The sequence below is a fragment of the Schistocerca nitens genome, chromosome 2 (assembly GCF_023898315.1).
Source record: "Schistocerca nitens isolate TAMUIC-IGC-003100 chromosome 2, iqSchNite1.1, whole genome shotgun sequence".
Lineage (NCBI taxonomy): Eukaryota > Metazoa > Arthropoda > Insecta > Orthoptera > Acrididae > Schistocerca > Schistocerca nitens.
In genome coordinates this window covers 3,313,945-3,335,977 of record NC_064615.1, presented here as the reverse complement: position 1 = coordinate 3,335,977, position 22,033 = coordinate 3,313,945, and the positions used below count along the sequence as shown (strand labels likewise).

General features: G+C 39.8%; 1 protein-coding gene across 1 annotated transcript in view; it reads right to left on the bottom strand.

The window, feature by feature from the left end:
- LOC126235664 (ATP-binding cassette sub-family C member 4-like) overlaps positions 1–22,033 on the bottom strand; it is a 166,546-nt gene that overhangs the window by 128,164 nt on the left and 16,349 nt on the right. Inside the window, exon 2 of the mRNA XM_049944384.1 lies at positions 8,176–8,286. Within this exon, the coding sequence (XP_049800341.1) occupies positions 8,176–8,286 (111 nt within the window). The remainder of the gene's footprint in view (positions 1–8,175; positions 8,287–22,033) is intronic.

The window sequence follows — 22,033 nt, the reverse complement described above, 5'->3', positions numbered from 1 at the left end:
CTTATTTCTTTTAGCACGTAGATTCCTTTCTGAAGGTCATCTTCCTTATCTGCTAGGATCACTGCATCATCGGCATATAGTAAATTATTTAAAAGAATGTTCCTGTCTAGGTGGGTACCTTTCTGAAATTCTGATTTCCATATATGTATTATTTCATTAATGTAGATGTTGAGCAAAGTGGGAGAGATTCAGTAGCCTTGTCGTACCCCTTTGTTAGTTGGTATCTCATTAGTTGTTTACCACTGAGATCTAGAGTGATATTTGTGTCTTGATATAAACTTTTTATCGCATTTACTAGATGTTTTGGATATCCACGATTCGTCATTATTTCCCATAGTTTCTATCTATTGACATTGTCAAAAGCTTTTTTAAAGTCAATAAAACAATGTGTTTCTTTATTATGCTCTCTCCATTTTTCCATTATTTGCTGTAGAATAAAAACTGCGCCTATTGTCCACCGTCCTTTCCTAAACCCATTGTTCCTCATGCAGTACTGCTTCATCTATGTTTTTAAGTCTTGTGTTAAAAATCCTAGCATACACCTTGTATGCTGAGTCCAGTAAACTTATTCCTCTGTTCATTACTGCATAGGCTTTTATCTCCTTTCTAAAAAAATTGATATCACTCTAGCTGTTTTCCAGTCTTTGGGAATACTCTTCTTCTTCCAACATTCATTGAAAAGATGTAGCAGTCGTTGGTGTAGCACCATTCCTCCATATTTTAATAATTCAGCATTAATACCATCTTGTCCTGTTGCTTTTCTGTTCTTAAGTGATGTTAGTGCAGATGTTAATTCGTCAGACTGTATTTCATCTAATCCTTTCTCGTCTAGTTGTTCGATTTCAGTTTCTTGTGCTGTGTGATCATACCACAATTTGCTGTAATGATTTATCCACTGTTCTTCTTCGATGCTATTTATTGGTATCTTCTCTCTTTCTGTTGTGTTTCGATTCCCGGCGGGGTCAGGGATTTTCTCTGCCTCGCGATGGCTGGGTGTTGTGTGGTGTCCTTAGGTTAGTTAGGTTTAAGTAGTTCTAAGTTCTAGGGGACTGATGACCATAGATGTTAAGTCTCATAATACTCAGAGCCATTTGAACCATTCTGTTGTGTTTAAGGTTTGTGACATTTGTTGTCTTCCGTGGATATCATGTTCGGTATCTGAGATAAACATATCCCAGTGTTCCTGATGTGCTTCCCTTACTACACCTTTAGCGTTATTTCTTTTCTCCTTATAGTACTGTTTGTTCTCAACAGTGGGGTTGCTTAAGTATTTTATATATGCATCCTGTTTTTCTTTGACAGCTTTCATTATATCCTCATTCCAAATTTTTAGGCCTTTTCTTTCCCGTATTCTTTTCTTTTTACCGAGAGCTTCTCCAGCTACTCTGGATGCAGTATTCTTCACAGTTTGTCATTCTTCTTCTATATAGTCTTTAGTTTGTAAGTTTGCTAGTTCTTCATTTAATCTCCTTTGGGTACAGGTGTCTGATACTGTCCTCTTCAAGGAAGTATATCTTACAAACGGTTTGATCTTGTTGGTTTGTTATTTGTTTGGTTATTTTCTTCCATGTTGTAAAAAAGATCTATTCTGGAGATTGGTAAGAAATGATCTGATCGTATATCTTGTCCTCTATGAACTCTTGTATCCATTACTTGGCCCGCTAGCTTATCATTTACTAAGATGTACTCAATTATCGATTTAAGACCTCTGCTCGCCCAAGTATACTTGTGTGTATCCTTTTTCTTAAAAAGTGAATTTGTGATTTTTAAGTTGTTGTAAGTGGCAAAATCTCTTAGTAATTTTCCATTTTGATTATATATTGGTTCTCCAAACGGACCTATAACGTTTGTTACTGGGATATCTCCTATTCTGGCATTAAAATCACCCATCATAATAATCCGATTAGTAGCACTGTATTTACTCAGAGTCTTCTGTAGTTCTTCATAGAAGCTTTCAGACTCATCTTCTTTCCTTTCTTCAGGTGCTTATACACTTATAAAGGTAGCGTTACCCTTTATCAGTTTCAGCCTGAGTGTAAGTATTCTTTCGCTTATGTATGTACAATCTTGACTGTCTTTTTCCCATTTTTTATGCAGGAGTAGTGCTACACCTTTGCTTGCTCTTTTATGTTGTTCAATACCACTATTTTTATTTTTTTTTATTTATTTATTTCGTATTCCATTAATCCGTATTGTGATAAATCACAAGGATGTGGAATGAGTCATGATTACATACAACAGATATAATACACATATATAAAATGACAAAAATGTACCATAAGATTATGAATAAGTTTGTAGGTTAAAATCAAATCAAAGGTATAGCTCAAGTAATATAAAACAATACCTAAAAAGGAAATATAGTACATTTTCCAAATTAAACAAATAATACACATATATAAAATGACAAAAATGTACCATAAGATTATGAATAAGTTTGTAGGTTAAAATCAAATCAAAGGTATAGCTCAAGTAATATAAAACAATACCTAAAAAGGAAATATAGTACATTTTCCAAATTAAACAGTTAATGTGATCTATAGCAAACAAATTTTTATCAGTATAAAAAATCATTGCTTTATCTGTAGATACTCATCAAGAGAATAGAAGGAATTTACCATTAGGTATTCTCTCAATTTACATTTAAAAGTAGGTAAGACATTAATGTGATCTTTAATACCTGATGGAAGGGAGTTGAAAATTTTTGTGGCTGAATAATGAACACCTTTCTGAACAAGACTTAAATGTTTCAGATCCCTGTGTAGATCATTTTTAGACCTAGTATTATGATCATGACATTCACTATTAGTTTTAAAAAGAGATAGGTTGTTAGAAACAAAAATCATCAAAGAAAATATGAATTGAGAGGTAAGTGTTAATATTTGTAACTTATTAGATTAGATTAGATTAGATTTACTTTCATTCCAATTGATCCGTAGTGAGGAGGTCCTCCAGGATGTGGAACATGTCAGAAAAACAACAATACATGACAAATATTTACAATTAAAACAAATAAGCTAATGTACCATTCCACAGGTCCCAAGTGGAATGATCGTCATTTTTTAATGAACACTAAGAGTAATTTTACAAATACTAATGCACTGAATTTAAAATAAAAAAGTTTTTTATTTATTTATAAGGTAATACAACTACTGTAATACTTATTTACAATGAACACATTACTGCACTGAAATGGTGCAGAAGTTAGATTATACTAACACACACACACACACAAATTTTCAATGAACACATTACTGCACTGAAATTGTGCAGAAGTTATGTTGTGCTTATATACAAATCAGTTGGTTTTACTAAGAAATTCAACAATGGAGTAGAAGGAGTTGGCCACCAATAAATCCTTTAGGCTTCTCTTAAACTGAATTTCATTGGTTGTTAAGATTTTTATGGCTGCTGGCAAGTTATTGAAAATGTGTGTTCCTGAATAATGCACACCTTTTTGTACAAGACTAAGTGACTTTAAATCCTTGTGAAGATTATTCTTATTTCTAGTATTGATTCCATGACTTCAGACTTCTGCAAGAATATCTTGGATGAACACCACTCATGATTCTAACAGCTCTCTTCTGTGCAGTAAATATTTTTTTGGCTAAAGGCTTGTTGCCCCAAAATATTATGCCATACGACATGATAGAATGAAAATAACCAAAGTAGGCAGCTTTAGTAGCGTCCTCATCACCAATGGGGGTGATTACACGCAGAGCATAAGTTGCCACACTGAGCCTTCTATGTAGGTCTAAGATATGCTCAGACCAGTTCAGCTTGCCATCAATTAGAATGCCCAAGAACTTAGATGATTCACAGTGTAGTATATTTTGGTTACCACAGTTTAAGTGGCATACTTCATTTTCTTGTTGAGATGTGTGAAATTGCATATACTGAGTTTTCTGAATGTTTAGAGTTAGTCCGTTGCACTTAAACCAGTGTAGGATGTCAACGAGTACAGCATTACATTTATTTTCTAGGTCACTGTTAGTTCGACTTTCAAGCAGAATAGTGGTGTCATCGGCAAAAAGAGTAAATTTACACTCGGTGTCTGTGCAAAGTGGGAGATCATTGATGAAGATAAGGAAAAGCAAAGGTCCTAGGATGGACCCCTGAGGCACACCACACTTTAATGTGCCCCAATCAGAAGAAATGGGACTATCATTGGCACCATTAATTATCACCTTCTGTTTTCTGTTTTGCAGATATGATTCTATCCATCTACCAATGCTACCTCGCAAGCCATAAAAATTAGCCTTATGTAAGAGAATGTTGTGGTCCACACAGTCAAAGGCCTTAGACAAGTCACAAAAAATTCCAATAGGTGACATTTTATTATTTATTGACTCTAAAATTTCATTTGTGAGAGAAAAAATAGCCTGCTCAGTTGATCTACCTTTTTGGAAACCAAACTGGTTTCTGTTGAGTATGTTGTGGCTGTTAAGATGTTCTACAATTCTTGTATACATTAGTTTCTCTAATACTTTTGAGAAACTACTTAGTAGTGATATTGGACGGTAGTTAGATAAATTAGTTTTGTCACCCTTCTTGAAAAGTGGTTTCACAACGGCAAGCTTTAGTCTCTCTGGGACAACACCTTGCTGGATAGACTCATTAAAAATGTGACACAGGACTTGACATATGTGGTCACTACAATGCTTCAGTATTTTTGGTGAAATGTTGTCAATACCAGTGGAATTTTTATTTTTTAAGGCCTTGATGGTATTTTTAACTTCAGTAATAGTAACTGGGGCAATACAAATTGGGTCATACGTGTTAGGGTTAGCTCTGTGTAATAAATGCGTAGCAGCATTTAAGGAACCGTTACAACCTACTTGTTCTGCTGCAGTTATGAAGTGATTGTTGAATATGTTGGAAACTGTTACAGGATTATGAATAACCTCATCCTTATAGCTTATCTCTGTGGTATTAACATTCTTGTTACTCTTGCCACACTCTCTCTTTATAACATTCCAAACTGCTTTTATTTTGTTCTCAGATTTATCAATTTCAGACTTAATATACAGGCTCTTGGATTTGTTTATCACCCTTTTTAAAATTTTACAATATAACTTAAAATGAGACCTTTCAAGGGGATCATTTGATACTCTTAGTGAGGCATGTAACTCCCTCTTAGTCCTGCAAGAAATTTTTATACCTCCAGTAATCCATGGTTTACTGGAAGAAACCTCATTGTTCTTTCTGACAGTTTTTTTTGGGAAAGCCATTTCAAATACAGATATAAATTCATTTAAAAAAAAGGTTAAATTTATCATTAACATCTGATGTGCTGTACACTGGCTCCCAATCTATCTGTGACAAATAGTCGTTAAAGGCAGACACAGTTTCAGTGTTTATACATCTATAGGACCTATAGGTGTGGGAGATTTTATTGCACAAACTGATGTTATTTACTTTCAGAAGTTGTCCATCATGGTCAGACAGGCCATAAATTACTTTGCTCACACTAGCACTGTTGACTCTATTCTTGTCAATGAAAATATTATCTAGAAGGCTCTTGCAATTTTCTGTAACTCTAGTGGGCCAGGTAACCATCGCAGCCAAGTTGTAAGAATTCATTAAGTGGTCCAGGTCAGTTTTGAGGTTGTTATCAGTTAAGAAGTTGACATTAAAGTCACCTACAATTATTAAATTTCTAGCTTTAGAGAACAATTTGGTCAAAAGAGATTCTAACTTATTCATAAAGATGCAAAACTTCCCTGCTGGAGCTCTGTAAATTGCAAGCACAGTAAGTAACATGTCCTTTGCAGAAATTTCAGTCCCGCAAACTTCAAAATGTTGATCTACACAATACTTACTTAGATCTAAAGATTTATAAATGATTTTACTGTCTATATAAATTACAGCACCACCTTTCTCCTTACTTGTTCTGCAGTAATGAGTAGCTAGATCATACCCATCAAGCTGCAGCCCATCAATTCCAACTGTTACATGATGCTCAGTAAGGCATAAAACATGAGGACGGTCAACAGTGTCCATGTCCCCTAAATTTACAGATAAAACTCTAATTTACTTTTGAGACTTCTGATATTTTGATGAAGAATAATAAGATTCTTATAGCTACCTCTACTGTCCTTCTGCTGGTCTGCTTGTCCATTAACACCGTTAGACCCCGTTGCACTCAAAACTGTGTTGGATACATTAAGACCTATGTCGCAGCTGGAGATTTGTTCACTAGATGTCGTTGGCGAGGTCGGGTGGGTGCTGGCCATAAAAAATCACTGTTTCTTTTTGGAATTCTTCTTTCTCTCTTAGAAAATCGGGGATTACCTTTTATCCTTGGAGATACTGCATCGGAATTATTTTCCAGTCCTTGAGGTTCTTTGGGTGGAACTTCATCATATGGTATTAATATGTCATTGGCAGTGACAGGGTGAGACACAGCTATACATCTGTTTCTTGTATTCACATTGGTTCCCTGTCTATCTTGGCATGAATTGGTTTCTACAGTACCGGTACAAAATCTGACCTTTCTTGCAGAGCTGGTTGTAAGTGTTTTTACTACATCACACCGTTTCCATGGGTTTGATACTGATGAAGCAATGTTCCTGCACAGTCTGAGCTTTCCTGTTTTGTTCAGGTGTAGTCCATGATTAGTGTAATCAGGCCTTTGCAAGAATAAATTGACATCAATTACTTTCACATTAACAAAATTAGATGACAAATTCATTATATATTCATTAAATCTGTACACTGTTTCGTTGACTTCTGGCTTGTCATAACAGTAGGGAACGGTGCATAACAATAGCTTTGTATGATCAAGTGCTGCAGTCAACTTTTCTAAGTCTGGAATAAAGTTGTTTTTCTTACGAATGTCATTTATTCCTGCAAGGATAATAACTGCATCGTCCAAATTGAAATCACTAGTATAGAACATAATGTAATACCCCACATATTTATTTCTTTTTAGTTTCTGTGAGTGCTACAGCATCAATGTTCATGTCGCTTAGTATATTTACTTGTTCTACCTCCTTTTGGGAAATTCCTCTCACATTCCAGGTTGCTACTTTGATGTGTCTATTTATCCATTTTCGTTTGTCCTTTTTCATAGCCTTGTCATTTACCTTTGAGACCATCCTGTTTCCGAGGCTCATTTGGGTACTGGGAGTAGTCTGTTTTCTGAGAGTTGGTTACCAGCCATCTGCTCAATCCCCTTCTAGGAGGACCAGGATTTTCTTTCGGGGTTTTCTCCCTTAGCCGATATGTTTCGGTTATTTAAACGCGCCAGAAATAAGTTCACCTTTCATCCTCTCCCATTGCCTTTGTAGACTGTATCCACTGTGTGTCATACACTGTCTAGGGGTCTCCCGACTCATGCCTTCAAGAACGTGAGAGCGGTTTTTTGGCAGAGCTGGATTGAAATCCTTGAGGCCTGATTGATTTCTCAAATTTCATGGACATTTCCCAGAGTTTTGTTGATGCAAACAGGTATAGGCAGCCTGAGCAGACTCCAGGGTCCTTTGCCAATCTTTGGTTGTTGGGGAATAGAAAAGAGAAATGAAAGACACCCTCAGGCCTCGAAACCTAATACCATTGGGGTCGAAAGAGTAAGAGTTGGCCGCCAAGGGAGGACGCTAGGAAAGAAAACATAAGCAGCCTGACAGAAGTAAGTGGAAGTAATGTCACACTCATTATTGCTGGTAAAATACTTCATTTTGTTCTATTTCGTCAGAGCATGTTAATGTATTATGAAGTGTTCACACAATTAAATCCTAAAAAAGCAAAAAAAAAAAAAAAAAAGGTTTGTTAAGTGTTGAAACCAAAAGGTCAAAAAACTTTGAAATCATTAAATATCGAAATGATGTACTCTAAGTTTACTATTTCTCTCCCAATAAAAGCAGAACGAAGTCACTTTCAGTTCTGAAAAATACCAGTAATGTAGCAATAATACATATGGCAGTATTTATCTTTGTTTCTCCTGAAACGGGTAAAAAATTTACTCAATTGACGATTCAGTTGCAAATTACGCTACTGATAGATTGTTCCACAAATTAAGTAGCCAGCGCTCGAAAACAAGCAACAGTGTTACGAGAGCGACTTCGACCATACAGAGATTTAGATGAAGTTTTAGATGTATTCATACACCACAAATAAAGCTTCATTTCTTCTGACAGGTTTGGTCGATATGAAATCATAAATTCTGGTACTCACGCTTCAAGTTTCAGTCCGAGGTCTTCTGACAGGTCTCCTTCAAGTGTGTCAAACAGGTCATCTACCTCGAGGTCCTTTTTAGCGCCGAGAATAAAGAGGTCCTTCATCCACCTGAAACAAAACGAAACACTGAAAGAAGGCAAAAAATATTTCATGCATAGACTACAGTTATTAAAATTTCCCGAGCTCTTAAACTGTGGTTGCTTGGATTTATTTTGTAAACACAAATCGTCCCCTCTGCACATGTAATTTTTAGGATGGTTGGAGGGGGATGGGGGCATGGCTACAGTCTCAAGTGATATTTCGTTGCGAGGGACACCAGTGGCGGATTGTCACGGAACTTGTTTTCGAAAATGGAGCGCAGTTACTGCCACCACTGTCTCACAGCAAAAACTGGTATATCTGCCAACCTTACGTTCCAGTGGGCAGAGAAAATACAAATCTGATAATTGTCAAAACTTCCCTTAGAACTTCAAAGTAAAAGACTGTAAAAAACTGGGTGAAAACCCGACGACAACTTACAGTAAGCTTTTGGACAGGAGGTTACGTTAAGAGCTCAAGTTTTTCGTTGGCATAAAATGTTTAGTGAAGGCAGAACGAATGTTGAAGATGAAGACCTCAGTGGACGACCATCAACCTCACGGACGGATGTCAACTTGGCCAGGGTGCGTGAACTCGTACGATCTGATCGAAGATTATCCGCGAAAATGATTGCAGAAGAACTGAACATCAATCGAGAAACGGTTCGTCTAATAATAAATGAAGATCTTGGTATGATAAAAATTTGTGCAAAAATGGTCCCCAAAAATCTCACACCACAACAGCGAGAAACATGTAAAAATGTGGCAGCCGATCTGTTAGAGCAAACGGAAATCAATCTAGAATTGTTGAGCCGTGTTATAACTGGTGATGACAGTTGGTTTCTTCAGTACGATCCAGAGACAAAACGCCAAAGTTCGCAATGCTGCTCAAAGGGATCACCCAGACCAAAAAAAGCTCACATGTCAAAGTGAAAAGTGAAATGCATGCTTGTGTGCATCTTTGATTCCAAGGGAATTGTTCATAAAGAGTGGGTGTCTCCTGGACAAACAGGTAACCAATATTACTACAAAGAAATTTTAGAAAGACTTCGTAAAAGAGTTCTTCGTGTCCGTGTAATTGGATTCTGCCTCACAATAATGCGCCATCCCATACTGCTTTGTCAGTACAGCAATTTTTAATCTCAAAACAAATTTCAGCACTACCACAGCCACCTTATTCACCAGATATCGCTCCATGCGAATTTTTTCTATTTCAAAGAGTCAAAACGGTGGTCAAGGGACACCATTTTCAAACAACACAAGATGTCCAAAAAGCTGTACTTGGGTATTCGAGGATATTACAGAAAATGAGTTCCAGAAATGCTACCACGAATGGCAGAAGCGTTGGAAAAAGTGTGTGCAATCAGAAGGGAACTACTTTGAAGGAGACTACACTAAACTTGACTAAAACGGTAAGCAACATTTTTTTTCACATCAGTCTCTTTACTGTCGCACCTCGTACCTCATTATGTTTGAGCTCAGGGTATGTTCCAAGACTCTACAACAAATGGATGTCAATGATATTGGAATGTAGCCGGTCGCGGTGGTCTCGCGGTTCTAGGCGCGCTGTCCAGAACCGTGCGTCTGCTACGGTCGCAGGTTCGAATCCTGCCTCGGGCATGGATGTTTGTGATGTCCTTAGGTTAGTTAGGTTTAAGTAGTTCTAAGTTCTAGGGGACTAATGACCACAGCAGTTGAGTCCCATGGTGCTCAGAGCTATTTTTCATATTGGAATGTAGTTTTGCGGATCACTTCTGCTATCCCTCTTGTAGACAGATTTGACCTGGGTTTTCTTCCAGCTACTGGACACGGCTTTTCGTTCGAGGAATCAACCATAGATGATAGTTAACAGGAATGTGAAACTTGGACAACAGAAAAACAAGAGGAAACGCTAGAAGTCCCGAAGTTTTAGTGCTACCAAAGGATGCTGAAGATCAGCTGCAAACACAGAGTTACAAACAAAGAGGTGTTTAGAAGAGTACAGGAAACTAGATCTCTGCAGAGACACATCCAAATACGATGAGACAAACTCGTTGGACAAATTTTGAGACACTATAACATCATTGGAACTACAGCAGAAGGAGCTATTACGGGAAAGAATCGCCAGGGATGGTTAATGCTACTCACCTGTATTTGTACTTCAGTCAATGTTGTTCTCAAATATGTAACACAATATTCTGTAAATACTAGTAAAATTAAACAGTACAGATTAATATGGAGCGTCAAGGATTTACCTTCTACGAGGAGAAACAAAGACTCCGATCTAACGTAGCTCTATTCAGTGGCAGACTTTTTAAAACTAGATCGACAGCAGTTAAGGTTTACACACTAGGAGTGCCACTAGACAAATTTAAATATTTTGCGGGAAAAGTGTTTCGTTTCCCTGTGCTCCATGTTTCACTGTACCCTATGTGCTTCAAGTGCACGTCCTTCTTTATGGTTTTGCTGGAACACGAGGCTACACTCATTATATCTACAAAGGCAGTTACTAGGATACACCACAAATCTGAGAGTGATCGAAGATTGTCTAACATGTAAATGTTAGGTAATAAAATGAAAGGTTTTTAAATAATTTCTCAACAAGTCCGTTTTTATATGGTACAAATAATATCTACAATATATTGTTACTAAGAAAGCTTTTTAACGGTAGAACTTCAAAATAAGCGCTGAAAACGAAATAGGGTCACTAGAAGGAACATCGATTGCTGACTGATACAACATCGCATTGCGTAAGATCGTGTTGAAAGCTTATTGTTATCAGTCGCACGCTAATCATCACCTATGTTATCAGTGTTACGAGTCGATATACCAGTGTTTCTCCCGTTATCTATCTGCGGATTTTGCAGTGAGACTTATAGTTTGAAGTACATTGTTAGTCGCAGCTCTGCAAAACTCAATGAAAAACAATATTCTACATCTACGTCTATACTCTGAAAGCCACCTTACGGTGTGTAGCAGAGGGTACGTTTGGTAACACTATTATTTGCCTGTTTCCCGTTACGGTCGCGAATGGTGCACGCTAAGAACGACTCTCTGTTATTTCCGCTTGAGCAATAACGTGTCTGATTTCGTCATCGCGGTTTTTCCGCGCGACATATGAGGAAGGAGGTGATATTGTAGCGTCTGCAGTTGGAGTCTGATTCACGCTCTCGTGTTTACTAAACGAATCGGTGACGAAACGTACAACTCTTCCCTTTATCTGCTCCACATATTCTATTATTCCTACAACTAGCTCAAAAAGACTCGCTTCGCTCGGTCATCATTTTAGTTCATTTTCTGAGAACAGTCCAGATCACTCGAGAACATTCGAGGTGACGATTAGTGTGCGAGCGATAATAATAAGCTGTCAACACGATGTTACGAAATGTGGTGTTGTATTAAACAAAAAAATCGTAAAGCGTATTAGTATTTCACTATCAAAAATACTCTCGAATGCCCAAGATAGTTTTAATCCAAAATACGGGATTGAATTGGTGTTCTTCACTGCTCATGAAAGTACGCCCTCATACTTTGTAGAAAATGTTTTGGTTCTGGAGTTTCTCGAGTCATGTAATGAAATACTTCTAGTGGAGGCACTTAGACTGGTGTTAATCGAATTTTTCCACTAATGTAACACATTCTTGGTGTGTCTCTAGTGAATTTCTTGGCACTGCAGAACTGACAAGCTCAATCTATTTTTCCAATGTGTATGTGTTTATGTTTTTTGTACTCTTTAGTGGGACCATAATAGAATGCTTCATCTCCCAAGCAGCAATGTATAATTTTTTGCTTGGCATTTCTCGTACACTAATGTTTTTTGTTCATGCCCTTGTCATCTTTGTTTTTTACGAACTTGACTAGTTAGCAATATCTCCTCTTCTTAACTTTCGACACGCTGTGAAATGTTAATGTTATATAACACGTTAAAATTACACTTAGTACACCCTCCACTACCTTAAGCATTTCACTTTCATTTAATTTTGTTTTACTTTCTATCACTTCCATTTTTCCTCGATCCGCTCTAATCTATTTCCAAAAATATGCTGACATCTCACCATCTCCTATATACAGTATACCCCTATGAGCTGGAACGTACCTCCACAAAAAGAGGAGGCGTTACAAGAGGAGACATTCTCGAGCCTCCTGAAATATTCTAGAACATTACGGAAAATCCTAGAACATTCTCGAACTTTCTGGAAGATTCTATAACACCCTGAAAAATTTTAAAACTTTCTTGAACCTTCTGGCAGATTCTAAAACATTATAGGGCATTCTGTAGCTTTCTCGAACGTTCTGCAAGGAACATTCTGGCCTGTCTCGATCACTTTGGCTCTCTATGCCCAGCTGCTTCCCTAAGGAGAGTGCGATGCCCTCTTTTGATACCCACATCTTTGAACCGAACACCTGCAGTTCCAAGCCGAAATCTTCTTCATAGATAGGGAATAGAGGACTACCATTGACTGTCCCGACAAATTGTGAAAAGTTGGCAGAACCAGATAAGCGTCTCTCGCAGTCGAAAAAGTTTGAAGCAATGGCATCGAGGTTGCTATGTTGTAATCTGGCAATGATTTATCTTTCGGCGGTGTCCAGAAGGGCAATTTCCGCACATAGAACGAGCACCGCTTGCCTGCCGTCAGACGGGCCAGTCGGCACCGACCGATCACCGTGTCATCCTCAGCCTATGACGTCATTTGGATACCCTATGGAGGGGTGCGGGGTCAGCACGCCGGTCTCCCGCAAAAATTTCCGCTATATACCGAGGACTGAACCCGGGACCTCCAGTGACGGAGCGTAGTGCTTTATGCACTAGACCACAGGGGCCCCGTTCACATAGAGCGAACTCTGGAGTAAATACACGAATTATTTCTTTCTCAGCAATTATTTACAGTAAAATAATTCGATTCGCCCCCTAAAATATGACTTCCGGCTATTGCCAGTGTCGTTACTAATCCACCGTATCTTATAGTGTCGTCACTGAAAACTATTTTTGTTGACACGTGGGAGTTACTCCATTGCGATGTCATACACAAAATAAATCAATAAAATTTACAGAAACTCGTTTCTAGCATCCTGCATAGCAACAGACTGCCCTGATGACAAAGCTGTGGATGTTCTTGAAAACAAAAGAACCATACTGTGAGAAGACAAGCGACTGATTTTCCAAAAATAATAACTGTGACTGCCATGAAATACTTTGTTTTAATTTTGAGGTTTCGGTTGTTCCTGAAATGAAAAGCATGTATCTTTTACTCAGTTCCATACTGGACTGATGAATGCTACCACGGAGCTTCGAACAAATGTTTATATTTTTTAAGCTTTTGTATTTAAAATTATAATATGCGCCTTTCGCAGAAATGTAGTGGGCTAATAATATTAAAAACACGAACAGAGTAACAAGGTAATGTATAAACACATTTACACGAATGCTGCGAACGGTTGGAACTCTACGTTATATCGATTAGCAGATAAGCCACATATATTTAGTATAAATTCCCACGACACAATACTTCTATAATTGTGGCAACAACACTATTCAATGTCTCTTTTATTTCAGAGTTTAAACAACGTTTACTTTGTAAGACCTATCCTGAGTACTTGTTTTCGTTCAAATTAGGTTACAACAAGGCTACACTGTGTTACAAATAGGAAACAGAAAAGCGGTTCTACATCGTGAAGTCTAAACAGTACTGAAAATAGTAATCACTAGCTCTGGAGTCAAATTTGTGTAAAACATATATCAAAAGCAATCTCAAATCAGACAAGCTCGGAAAACAAAGTTAACCGTTTTTTTCCCTACTACAGAACGGGGGACTAGCACTACAGGCGAAACGTCTCCTTAGAAAATTTATGTATTACTGTGCTGGTAAACCTCTTACATTATATTTCAAACAGCTGAGCAAAACTGAACGTACTCAGACATTTCTCTCTTTACTTATTCTGATCGTCACTAAACTGACTCACAATATTTTTAGCGCAACGCAATCTGACTTTCAATAATCCCCACGAAAGAATGGCCCTGACTAACAATAACCTATACCTTTCATGAATCACTTACCTCACAAAAATCTTCGTTACTCGAGCTACTGAATACAGCGAGCGCCAATACTGCCAGCTAAATAAAAGATTCTAACTACTGAAGGCACTAAGTACTGATAGGCATAGTTAGCAAATGAAAGATTTTGATAGAGAACAAACACTGTATTTACCTTAATACTGTTCAAAAGACATCATATGTATATCTATCAAGTCATGACATCCATCTTTACACAAAAAAAAAAAAAGGTTCAAATGACTCTGAGCACTATGGGACTTAACATCTGAGGTCATCAGTCCTCTAGAACTTAGAACTACTTAAACCTAACTATCCTAAGGACATCACACACATCCATGCCCGAGGCAGGATTCGAACCTGCGACCGAAGCGGTCGCGCGGTTCCAGACTGTAGCGCCTAGAACCGCTCGGCCATCTCGGCCGGCCCATCTTTACAAATTTCCTTTTTTTTTGCGGACACTCGTCCAGATCGCCCGTTCTCAAAACTCCGCCATCTCTGTCCCCATATCCACCACTGCTGGCGGCTCACCTCCAACTGCGTAACGCTACTCGCTGTTCACATCCAACTGCCCAACGCTACACTAGCGAATATTTCAACAATGAGTCCAACCAGCCACAGACTGCACACAGCGCAGTCAGCGATTTTCATACAGAGCGCTACGTGGCGTCAGCAACATAAAAACCTAAACAGCCTACTTACACGGGTTACTTTTGTAGTCTTCATTTCTCTTTTTTAGCGGCCAGTAACAACAATTACGAGTAAGTCTCATTTGAGATACGCATTGAAATACGTGTTTCATACGAGTAACATATGCGTTAGGTTGATGTTCAGTAAGTTTGCGCCGATGCTACACCCATAGGTGTAATAAACAGGGACGCGATAATCTCAAATATGACATGTGTGCGCTACAGATAAGATATGAGTAAGCCAACAAAATAAACTGACGGGCAGCGTCAGCTTCAATAACGGCTTTGTTATCCCAGACTCACCGTTGTGGCCTAGGTCACGTGTTACGCGTTGTCGTTGGTTGTATATAACAAAGGAGGAGAGCGTTGTCGGCGTATCGTTCACTATCACAAAATATTGTGAATAAATGCCCCAGTTATTCCGGAGATCTCCGCCGTATGTTAGGAATAGATCGCAAAAGGCAATTTCGATGACGGCCCGTGAATTCCCCAGATTTCATATTCTTCCTTATTCAAACAGAAACAAGGCACACTTTACAATTTAACTTCGCAATCACTTGCAACGAGCACGTACAAATCACAGTGGTCCAACACGACTCTCTACAGCAAACCTGGCAAGATAAATTTTTCTTTTAAACATAAAAACATTGGTAATTAAATATTTCGTAAGATCGTGACGACATGAATTGACTTATGACATACTGGTATGATGTTATGAGGCCTCCTGGTAACTATACGACAGGAATTATGATGAATAACTGTGTAGATAACTTAATGTGTTTTGTGTTTATCACATAAGTGACTGTTTAGGCTACTTGTGCAGTAATGGGGCGTCAGTTTACGGAAATGTTGATGCTTGCCGAGAGGTTGCAGCAATGAGGAATACAAAGTGTGGCCGAAACTCTCTCAAAATCCATTTCAGTTTGTTACAAGGATAGTGTGCTGATACTCTTTCACTATGAACAGTGTGTTTGACCTCCAGGGAATACTTTCCACAGTGTTCTCCTACATAAAAGGAGAAATTTATTTCCATTCTTCCTAAAGTACAGTAAATAATTGTTACCAGCTTTCTTGACGTATTCGTGTGTTATGATCATACAGAAAATGCCCGACTGCAATCTGGTGTCGGAGATCAGGAAGCATGTTGCTCTTTACAGGATTTTCGTTAGCTTTCTCTCTCATTTTGCTGTAGACCAAAAGTCTGAGTCCAGTCCTGGAGAAACGTCCCCAGGTGTTCCCATGGAATCCAGCGAATATGATGTCTTCACAGCCCGCAAGTAAACACTGTGCATTAAACACAGAAACACGCATATCTCAGAGCACATCACTGTATAACACCGCCGCCCGATGCTGCAGAGAGCAATGACATTGTTGTCATTATTCTCGCGGATGTCGCCCTCTCGTTATCTGCCTCTGGGTAGCGGAAGTTTGTTGCAATAATTGAAACGAGTTTATGACGATTAGTTCGTGTCGTAAGATATAGAATGTGGTGTCCCCATGAGTTAATTTGTTAGGCATAACGGAAAGTTGAGTGGGTTCAACATTTTTCTGATGTATTTTGCATAAATGCTCTATGAGATGTAGCGGTTATTTAGTTGCATAATAATTACACCATTTGTCTTGACCATGGTATTTTATTGGCTGCATTACACTTCACGCATTTCGGGTTACGCCTTTTCAAAGGAAACTAAGCTGTAATAAAGTTACTAAAATATTGTGGTCAAGTAAAATAGTGTTATTGTTGTGCAAAGTTTTTTGATACATACATTACCGAATCATCAGTTTAATAAACCTTGGCTGCAAGATACTGACTTGAATTATTTACAGAAGAATGGAAAGAATGGTTGCAGCCGACCTCGGAGAAGATCAGTTTGGATTCCATGCACGCAACTTATCTTAGAAATCAGACTGAAGAAGGCAAATCTGTTTACAGCATGTGTCGATTTAGAGGAAGCTTTTGACAACGTTGCCTGGAATACGTTCTCTGAAATCTGAAGGTAGCAGAGATACGACAGAGCGAGCGAAATGTTGACTTGTACAGATAGCACATGCAGTACCTAGAGCCAAATGATATGAAGGAGAAGCATTAGTTGAGAAGGGAATGAGAGAGTGCTGTAGGTTATCGCTGACGTTATTCGATCTTTACACTGAGCAAGCAGTAAAGAAAACCAAGGAGAAAATCTGGAATGGAATTGTAGTTGATGGGAAGAAATACAGCCACCTAAGACTGGTAATAGCAAGAAAAGCGTTTCTGACAAATTTATCTTAATTTGTTAATGTCGAATATAAATTTAGAAGGTAGAACGTCTTTTCTGAAGGTGTTTGTAGGAAGAGTTGCCTTATACAGAAGTGGCACCAGAACGATACATAGTTCAGACACAAAGAGAGTAAAAGCATTTGAAATGTAGTATTACACGATAATTCTAAAAACTGGATGATTACATCAGATTACTGATAAAGAGGTGCTGAATAGAATATGGGAGAAATGAAATTCATGGCACAACTTGATTAAAATAAGAGATGGGCTGACAGGACACATCCTACGGTAAGAAGGAATCGTCGGTTTGGTGGTGGTGGTGGTGAAAACTGCAAGGGGAGACCAAGGTTTGGGATGAAACCGTTGGACTCTTCGTGAAGTTCAGGAAACAAGGAACTTTGCAGCATGTCCAGGTATGAAATTCCTGTCCCGGTTTCCTCCGCCAAAAAGAAAGGTACATAAACGTGATGAAGAAGCACATTCTGTTTCGATACATCTCCTTATGTTCGACGACGACGCCAGGATTTTGTGACCCACAAATTCTTACATTACGGAGGTTTATTTTACCCGATAGATGAATCGTCGATTCGTCCAAAAAGACGAGTCGTTCGGCAAAAACTTCCTCTGCCATGTCCTTGAGATATAGCAAAATTTGTACCTTATGTCATGGTCGCCCGGACGCAATTGTTGCAGTAACTACAACTTAGAAGGCTTCTCGTGCAGGCGTCGTTTCAGAAGACGCCACACCGTTGTTTGAGTAGGTTGAAATTGCTGGCCTGCCCGTCTTTTGGACTTCCGAGGGCTCCGTGTGAAAGCACCTCGGACACGCGAGACATTTTCGTCAGCCCTGTGTGGCCGACCAGTGCTCTTTACCTACCACACGCAACCACCTTCCAAGAATTTTGTGTCTGCTTCTTGCTGAAGCGACGGCGGAATGCACGCTGCACTTGAACAACGGGATGACTTCGCGAAAATTCCAACACCAAAATGTTTTATCTTGTGGCGTAGTCACCATGTTGGCACGAACAAGTAACAGCCCAGCTGTGTCAGAACTTTGAACCTCCCTCTATCCCGTGAGACGCGCAAATGGTTTGTCTGTAATACTCAGCCGGCACTTCTTAACCAGTAGGTTATGAAAGCATTTAAAAATTTTAAACTCGGTCAATAATTACGCTAAAACCTGTTCACATCAAACTGCCTAACACTACACAAGCGAATATTCCAACAATGCCAACCAGCCACAGACTGCACACAACACAGTCAGTGATTTTCATACAGAGCGCTACGTGGCGTTACCAACATAAAAAAACCTAAACAGCCTTCTTACAAAGTTCATAAAAGACGGATCACTAGCTCACGCTGAGGTGACAGCGGACGGAGTTTAAACTTTTCAAAGGAATCATCTTGGCGGTTGCCTTTTATGATTTAGAAGAACCACGTAAAATTTAAATCTGGATGGCTGGGTGGGAATATGAAATCCCCTCGTGACTGCGCGTCCAGTGACGTAGCAACTCCGTCATGTCGCGCGGCGATGTGGATGGGTGAGCCGCCAACATGAAGTACGCAGTTTTAACAGGAAGGGTGTGTATGTTTGGAACCACACGCAGTCGCGGATTTGAGAAGGCAGGATACAGAGAAGGCGTGCGTGTATTTTTAGCCGCACGCACGTCCTTGGCCACTACGCCGGCTTTCCAGGGAACGCATGCCACGCCGCCGTCGCTCTAGCGGAATAGAGAACTGGCCACGTGTGTCGCTGCGTGTCACGGCTACACTTTCATCTTGCCGCAGGCTGGGCAGTTGCTGCACCTCGACATCAGCTTTCAGAATGTTTACACCGAGGTGACAAAAAGTCGTCAGATACCCCCTAATGTCGTGCTAGGTCTCCTCCTGCAGCAACTCGACGTGGTCTGGACTCAACAATTCGTTGGAAGTCCCCTGCAGAAACATTGAGCCGTGCTGCCTCTATTGACGTCCACTACTTCTAAAGTGTTCCCAGTGCAAGATTTTGTGCATGAGCTGACTTGTCGATTATGTGCCATAAATATTCTTCGGGATACATGTCGGCCGATCTTGGTGGCGCTATCATTCGCTCGAATTGTCCAAAATGTCCTTCAGACTAGTTGCGAACAACTATGGTCCGGTGACATGGCGCACTGTCATCCATAAAAATTCCGTCCACGAACATCTGCATAAGGTCTCTAAGTGGCCGACCACAACCATTTCCAGTCAATGATCGTTTCAGTTGGACCAGAGGAGCCAGTCCATTCCATGTAACACAGCCCACACCATTACAGAGCAACCACCAGCTTGCGCAGTGCCTCGGTGACAACGTAGGTCGACGGTCGTGTGCGGCTACGCCACACTCGAAGCCTCCTATCAACTGAGATCGCGACTCATCTGGCCGGGCCACGATTTTTCTGTCGTCCAGGGTGCAACCGATGTGGTCACAAACCCATGGCAGGCGCTGCAGGCGATGTCACGGTGTTTGCAAAGGCACTCGCGTCGGTCGTCTGCTGCCACAGCCCATTAACGTCAACATTCGCCGCCCTGTTCTATCGTACACGTTTATCGCATGTCCCACGTCGATTTCTGCGATTATTTCAGGCAGCGTTACTCGTCTGTCGGCACTGACAACTCTACGCAAACACTGCTGCTGTCGGTCATTAACTGAGGCCTGTTGGCCACTGCTTTGCCCATGTTGAGAGGCGATTGGTATTCTCAGCACATTCTTAACACTGTGGATTTCGGAATATTTAATTCCCTTTTCTTTTCCGAAATCAAATGCCCCACGCGTTTAGCCCAAGACAGTTAACTGCCATCGTGTGGCCATCATCAAGTCGGAGACCCTATCACATGAGTCACCTGACTACAAATGACACCTCTTCCAATGCACTGCCCTTTTATGCCTTGTGTACGCGATACTGCTGCAATCTGTATGTATGCATATCGCTATGCCATGACTTTTTTTTTCACTTCGGTGCATGTGGGCATTATCAATGTACTAACGTATAAATGCGAATCTTAGGAAAGGGCCGGTCGCGGTGGCCGAGCGGTTCTAGGCGCTTCAGTCCGGAACCGCGCGACTGCTACGGTCGCAGGTTCGAATCCTGCCTCAGGCATGGATGTGTGTGACCTCCTTAGGTTAGTTAGGTTTAAGTAGTTCTAAGTTCTAGAGGACTGATGACCTCAGAAGTTAAGTCCCATAGTGCTCACAGCCATTTGAACTGTAGGAAAGGTGACTGATTTTATATTGGCGTAACTATTAACGACATCTGTGAACGTATTCACGAATTAACAAGCGTGGTGTATGGATTGGATTAAAAGTAGTGACAGTACTGTTATAATTCATACATGGTTTATGTATTATATGCCCTCAATATAATCGCCCCGCATCTCAAGTCAGTTTCCCCAACGCAGATAGAAGGCGCCGTACAGCGCCAACGCGTCCATCCCCGTCGAAATCTCTCAAGGACCGCTCTGTGGCTTGGATGATGTCTCCTCTTCTGTTGTAGTGCATGTCCTGACAGGTGGTAATCTCACCGACTCATATCGTGTGAATACGGTGGATGCTCCTTTATCTTACACAGAAAAAAACACACAGATGCACACACACACACACACACAAAGATAAAATTCAAATTTGGCGCCGAACTCTCTGGTGAACAAATGAACACTGACTGGGCAGGGACACATAACAAACCACAATCACACTGTGTTCTGGTGTAGTGAAAAGTGTTTTACTACGTTATTTGTGGAAAATACTTGTTATAGTTACGTGTGCACACAACATATCAGCATGATGCGGAGAATGCAAGTGCCTGCCAAACGAAAACGTAAGTAAATACGAAAAAAGGCGCGAAAACATCGCGAAAAACTAAATTTCATTCTAGAAGATAGGTTAACTTCCGGCAAAAAACTTTCTCATCAACATCGTTTGGTTGCAGATGACAAGCTACCAGTAGTAATTAACACAAAAGTGATCCAGAAAATTCATGCACACAAAGGTATGTACAAAAAGAAACCATGTGTTGTTTGAACTAAAAATGCACATAATTTCATAATCATTTAACAAGGACCTCACAGCCAACAGTTTAACTGCAAACACGGCCAATACAAGGAGCTGCAAATCAAAAGATGGATATGTGCATAAGCAACTTGTTACTCCAGCACAAACTGTCCACCAAGTGTTTTACAAAGATGTCTTTGAAAGGCTCACGAAAATGCTGAATCGAGTGAGAACGGACATCGCAGACAAGAGGACGCTGCGTCATGGTAACGCTCCACGTTACACGACCACTTCCATTTCGGAATTTTTGACCTCAAAAGGCATTCCTGTTGTCCCACAGCACCCTATTCATCTGATCTGAGTACCTGTGACTTTTTTTCTTTTCCGGAAAACTGAAAAAGTCTTAAAAGGACTTTAGAGACATTAAGAGTTAAAGCCTTTCAGCGCTGCTACCAAGACTGGGAACAACTCCACTGGTAAAGTAGCTGCCGAAGGAAACTACTTTGAAGGGCAGATTGTTTTGTTTGAAAAAATTAAAAAGCTTGATAGATAAAAAATCAGTCTCATTACTTTCCTCACACACTTCGTATGTTTAATAAATAAGTTGCGGAATGGTACGAAGAAGGAAAAAACGGGAGACGAAAAATAAGGGGCAGTCAAATGAAAGCGAGAAAGATGGAAAACAGAAGGTAAACTGTTTATTATGTCAAAAGTGATCGCCATAACGGGTAACGTATTTATCCCTCTGTGAGACAAGACGGTCAGTGGCATCGTGGGAAAATGTTTGCAGTTGCTTAT